Source organism: Mesitornis unicolor, unplaced genomic scaffold (genome assembly GCF_000695765.1).
Source record: "Mesitornis unicolor isolate BGI_N332 unplaced genomic scaffold, ASM69576v1 scaffold35663, whole genome shotgun sequence".
Lineage (NCBI taxonomy): Eukaryota > Metazoa > Chordata > Aves > Mesitornithiformes > Mesitornithidae > Mesitornis > Mesitornis unicolor.
In genome coordinates this window covers 7,048-12,984 of record NW_010175995.1, presented here as the reverse complement: position 1 = coordinate 12,984, position 5,937 = coordinate 7,048, and the positions used below count along the sequence as shown (strand labels likewise).

General features: G+C 61.3%; 1 protein-coding gene across 1 annotated transcript in view; it reads right to left on the bottom strand.

Annotated features, from left to right (window-relative positions):
* MED24 (mediator complex subunit 24) overlaps positions 1-5,937 on the bottom strand; it is a 17,325-nt gene that overhangs the window by 6,015 nt on the left and 5,373 nt on the right. The window contains 12 exon segments of the mRNA XM_010181624.1: positions 1-81; positions 719-756; positions 1,534-1,676; positions 2,214-2,325; positions 2,642-2,728; positions 3,104-3,186; positions 3,412-3,459; positions 4,021-4,103; positions 4,106-4,121; positions 4,316-4,466; positions 4,933-5,044; positions 5,594-5,817. Coding sequence (XP_010179926.1) covers positions 1-81; positions 719-756; positions 1,534-1,676; positions 2,214-2,325; positions 2,642-2,728; positions 3,104-3,186; positions 3,412-3,459; positions 4,021-4,103; positions 4,106-4,121; positions 4,316-4,466; positions 4,933-5,044; positions 5,594-5,817 — 1,178 coding nt within the window.

The window sequence follows — 5,937 nt, the reverse complement described above, 5'->3', positions numbered from 1 at the left end:
CGGAGCCGTAGGTCTGGGCCACATGGCACAGCATGAGGAAGGAGATGTCGAAGAGCAGGGCTCGGACCGGGGCTGTTTTGGCTGAGGGAAGAAAAACAAAACCCTTGGGGATCTCCAGTGTCGGCACAAGGAGGCAAGCAGGAGCCCTGGGAGCTCGGGGACGGGATCCTGCTTCCTCTAAGCAGCTTTTCTACCCCCTCGAGTGCTTGTGTGCAAACAGAGGTACACCAAGTGCCTCCCTCACCCTCTCTTGCCCCCTCTCCAGCCCCGACAGCAGCTGTCTGCCCTCAGCAGCCCCAGCCCATCCCCAGGCTCCCCCCTGCACCACGGAAGGTCAGAGCACTGCAAGTTTCATCACACGCAAATGCCGTCAGAGTCCTTATCTCGGGCTCTGTGCTGACACATCACCCCTTCCAGGGCAGGGCTGGCCCCGAGGGGCCCCACGGGCTGGGCCGGGGGGAAGAAGCTCTGTCCCCACCAGCAGGGATCACCCCACTTTTGGGATGGACATGCACGTGCCACGCATGAGGAGCCTGGGGAGCCCAGATCCCCACTGGCACCCGACCATGCACCCCCAACCAGGCCCAGCACAGCTCAGCTCTCCCTGGCGCCGCAGCCCATCCCAGCTTAATCCAGCCGGGCCCCGCAGCGTCCCAGCACGTGGCCACGGGGGGAGCACAGCTCAAACCACCCCATGCACTGACACGCACGCACTTACAGTTTTCTTCAGCGATGTGCTTCGTGAATTCATTCAGCCTAGAGGGGACAGAGAGCGGCAGTGAAGCGTTATTACCACGTGAAAAAGGCCTCTTCCCATCCCCGAGACAGGAGTCGTCTGCTCCTGCCCCCCTTCCCGCACCCCATCCCAGTGCCCCGGACTGAAGCAGGGCCCAGCTCCGCAGACACCCTCAGGCACAGCAGGGCTGAGCCGCCTCCTCCCTCTGCCTCTGCTCCCCTGCAGCAAAACAGGTCCAGCAACGCTGCTCTTCCCCACACCCAGCCCGGCGCTGGAGCACGTCCTCTCGCCAGAGCCAGCTCTGCCCGGCTGCATGGTGATTTCTAAGCACACTCCTCTCCGTACCGCAGCGGCACAATCCCCCAAAATGGGGTGAGCACGGCAGGGCCACGTCTCGACACAGGCTGCCATGGTTCGAGCTGCCCCAGGCCTCACTGCTCGAGGATGCACATCATGCAGCCCCACGCACGCCGGTGCCTGTGCTCTAACCAGGACATGGGTGCCTGGGGACTGAAGGCACACACATAGCAAGCGCCCTGGATCTGAGACTGTGCTGGTGCTTTCAGTTCTCATACAACCCTTAAACCAACCGGACTTCGATTCTCTGCCCTGTGCATGCAGAAGTGAAGGAGATGGGGTGCTGTGGGGTGCTGTGGGGTACAGCCTCCCTGAGACCCCAGGGCTCTGCTGGATCCAAGAGACACATCCAGCCCTGTCTGGGGGAGGCACTGGGGGGCTGCCTGCTCACCCCAGCCCCCTCAAGCCCTGTGAACGGCACTGTCCATGCAGACACTCACTTGATGAACTTCCGAGCAAAGGATTTCAGCTTGCCCGTCGCTGCTGCTGCCGCCAGCAGCAAATCCAGGCTCTTTCCAGACAGCATGTGGCCCAAGACCCCCAGCAAACCTTCAGGGGATTTGGAGTGATCCGCATCCATGGTCTGTGAAGACAATAGAGGAAAGATAAGTCATGGAGAATGTGTGCTACAGAGCAGGGGTAAAACTGCAGCCATGGGGCAGAGCTGATCAGCTGCCAGAGCCGTCCCGTGAGGCCCTGGTGAGCAGGGACATGCAGGGCTCCAGGGGTGGGGATGGAGCCCCTCGTGCCCCAGGCACCGCAGGGCACAGCACAGGGGCAGCAAAACATGTTCTCGCACTCAGCAGCGGCGACAAAACCAGAGCGACACAGGGACAGGGCTGGGAGTCCCCAGGGACTGGGGAGATGCACATGGGGAAGCAGCTGAGAGCAGGACAGGCAGAGTTAGGCTCAGGCTGCTGGCACTGATGGCTCCTCCATCTTCCTGGGAAGGAGGAGGGGAGCTCCCGGTCCCCACAGCAGAGCAAGAGACTGAAAGCGATTCCTCCATGCCACAACAGGGAGATCAGGCACCTCCCAACCATCCCGGCTGCTGCTGCTGCTGGAAAAGGCTCTAGGGTTGGCCCCAGTCTGCCCAGTATGGGTGCAGGAGGGGACACACCTTCAGGATGTTGGTGACTGTCGGCTCGGCCCTCAGGATGAGCCCGGGGTTTGGCTGGATGTTGGCGTTCTCTGCCGATTTCAAGTGTGGAGCGTGTTCTCTGTCTGCCGCCCTGGGGGATCCGCAAAGAGGGGACCCATGAGCAGGAATTTGTCACCCTGCCCCACTCCTCCCTGCCCACAGCCACCTCCCACCCACCTCCACCATCGGCACCTCCAAGCCCACCATCCCAGGCCACCACCAGCTGCCACTCCGAGAGGACAGACTTTGCCATGCTTAATCTGTCACCGAAAGCAAAGCCACATCCCTCCAGGCCACGGTGTCCCAGCTGCAGGACAGCGAGCGGCATCGCAGCTGGTCCTTTCTGCTCCCCCACAAGAAGGGCAGCAAGACCCCACCCGGTTACCCAGACTTTTGGGGGGCTGTACCGTTTGTCAGTCAGGTTGTCCATGTTGGCCTCCGAAAGCAGCCCCTGCTTGCTGCACTCCTGCAGGAGCATGCTCATGCAGTTGCAACTGGAAGAGAGAAAGAGAGAGAGAGGGGGGAGCGTTAGCCTGAGGGACAGCATTTCTGCTGCACCAGGCAGGGCCACAGGGCAGGGGGACTCCAGGGCTGCTCTCCTGGCTCTGCTCCCAGCCCTCTGAGGATGCTGCAGGGCCAAAAGCAGCTCCAGCATCACCAACATGTGAACCACACATCACACACTGCTCATTTGGCAGCATCGAGTCCTCAGGAAGAAGGATTTGGATCAGAAATTTAAAAAGTCTTGCCAGAAGCTGCCCCAGCATCCCACACCGCAGCTCCCCGCAGAGAAGGTGAGGTTGTTGTGGCACACGCTGGCCACAGGCTCACAGTGCTGCAGGTCAGTCCCGGGCACGGCGAGCACTCACTTGCATCGCTGATCGGCTTTGTCGAGCAGAGGGGTCAGCTTCAGCAGGAACTCGAAGGCACAGTTCACGTCCTCAGTGAAGTCCTGCCATGCACAAAGCCAAGTGCTCAGCTCGGAGCGATGCCGACACAAGCTCACCCTCCCCTCCTACAACACCTTGTCCATTAGAGGAGAGTTGTTGGGACATATATGTTTCCTACTGCAGCCCCCCTGCGGCTTTGGCCAGGCACTGGCACCACCATGACAAACACAGCTCACTCTGTGCACACAACGTGGCAAGCAGCTCCAACCACAGCTCTCAAGACTCACCCTGTCCCCTTGGGGATACTTCTTGAGTTTAACCAGGACCTGCGGGATCTGAAAGACACAGAACACAGATGTGACCAACCGAGGCAGACCTCATTCTGCGCTCAGGACCTCCCAGTGCAGGCAGCTGGGACTCACATAAAACATCTCCCATCTCATGGAAAGGGGCCCTTCTGGAGCATCCCACGAGCCCTGGGAAGCTCGTGTCAGGCCTGAAATCACACACAGCTCCCTTTCGTCTGGTACAAAGAAAGGAAGCAAAGCAGACTGCTCCGGCACTGCCCACTGCTGAGTTGCGCCAGCACCAACCCCAAGGCTGCTGTGGCATCCTTCAAAGGCCACAATTTATCCCTAATGCTCCAGGAAAGCCACTCTGCAAAACAAAGTGGTGCTGGGCTGTGAAGAGGCCCTGGACAGCAAAGCTGATGCTCAGTGGAGTGCAGGAGGGCTGTCCCTGGCTCAGCACCCCAAGGGGCACGTTGCAGGAGAGGAGAATCAATTGCTCAGCCACAGTTCAGGGTTCAGCGCTCAGCAGGGGCTTGGCATGCAGGGAAAAGGCAGCAGCAGGCCCAGGGCTCAGAGCACTGCGCCTGCAGTGAGGCTGGACCGTACCTTCAGGAAGGTGAATGCCGTCCACTTCAGCTCCTCTGTGCCCTCCGGGGACTCGATGAGGCCCACGAAGCAGGCCTTCCTTTTTTTGGGGAGGGGATGCGCTGCAGGGCACAGACAAAACCCTCCCAGTGCTGGAAAGGCAGTAACACAACTCCCCCAACTACAGCCAAACCCTGGACCCCCTGTGAAGGTGTTGATGGGCTCACGCTGCTCCCTGCAGCTGTGCCCAGACCCTTGGCCCAGGATAAGCACAGCCCCCAGCCACCCTGAGCAGAACAAGATGTCACTTCTGTACCTGCATCCGCTTCACCATCATCAGCTGCTCCACCAGCGGCTGGGTCTCTCCCGTGAGGTTCATGGTCCCCTCCAGCAGCACCACGGCGTGCACAGTGGGGAAGCCAGTCTTGTTCAGCTGCTCAGAGTGGACTGAGAGCATGGTGGGGATGCTGGGTGGGAGAGGACAGCACAGGGTCACTGGAGCCCTGCAGGGACGGATCCTCGTTCCCTCTGTCCCAGCCCCTGACCTTTGCTGTCCTGCACCACTCTGAGGCAGGACACCTCGTGGCTCCTCTGTCCTGCAGAGGAGCCTTTGGGCACAGCCAAGGCCACAGCCCAGGCCCCGGGAGCAGCTCCAGGGGATCCAGAGCAGGGCCAGCAGCTCTGGCGTGGCCAGCACAGCAGAGGGGTGGCAAGGGGCCACAGGGTCACCAGAGGAGCAATCCCCAGGCAAAGCCACCATCCCTGTCCCCTTTCCTACCCCGGGGCCTCTCATCAGTCCCAGCCCACTGGTGTGCAGGGGTCCAAGGTGAGAAGGGACAGGAAAGCAGAGAGCCAGCATGGAGGGAGGGCTCTCAGCCCCCCAGAGCAGGGCACAGACCCATTTTACCCATGAAGAGAACAGCACAGAGCTACCTCTTGATGAGGGAGACGCAGTCATCAGCTTGGCTTCGCAGGGGGGAGTTGCTGAGGCTGTTCAGGCTCTCCCCCAGCTTGACGAGAGACTGCTCCACAGTGCTCCAGGAGGCTGGGGAGGGAGGGCAGAGGTTCAGTGGGGGCACAGTGACACTCTGAGAAGCCGGGCAGGCTGGCTCCAAGGCCTGTGGCAGCACAGAGGGGCTGCCCACCAGGTCCTGTGGTGAGAAGCCAGCACCTCTGCGAACCCAAGCCAAGGGTCCGTGTGCCACCCAGCAGCTCCTGTTCAGGCCTGGCCTGGCACAGCCTCTTGGCCAGACACAGGCACCGAGCAAAGGCACAGGGCTGTGCCAGGGACGCTGGCAGAGCACAGGACCCGCTGCGCACCCAGGAACAGCTCACGCTGCCTTCGCATTAATTCTGCTCCTCTTCCAAGGGCAGCACGGAGGGGAGGGGGCAGAGGGTGGCACGGAGCCAGCAAGGAGATGGTTACAGCAACAGGGCTGGAAGATGGATGGGCTTGGAGCTGCAGGGACAATGCGGCAGGAGCCGGGCAGGGGGAAGGGTGAGGTGGCAATGACACCTCCGCAGGGCCAGCAGCGGCTTGGAGGAAGCCCTGGCAGTGGCCACGGGCACAGCTTGCTGCGGGGCAGGGACATACACGTCTCCTCCAGCTTTGCAATGTGGATCAGGGCACGGTTCTTGGTGCTGCTTAGCATCTTCTCCAGCCGCTCCAGACACATCTTCAGCTGGCTCTCAGCTGCCGCCTGCTCCAGCGTCTCCTTCACCTTCTCGGCGTAGAAGGCGGCGCAGCGCAGGAGCCAGTTGAGGGCACTCATCAGCGCCCGGCAGAGCCCGATGCACTCCTCTGCTTTGCCATGGCAGCTGGGAAAGGGAAACAGGACCGTGCTTACCATGGACCAGGCAAATGCCCCCAGGGAAACTGAGGCACAGCCACACAGCAGGCTGGGGATTCAAACCCACATCACCCGCACCCAGCCTGGC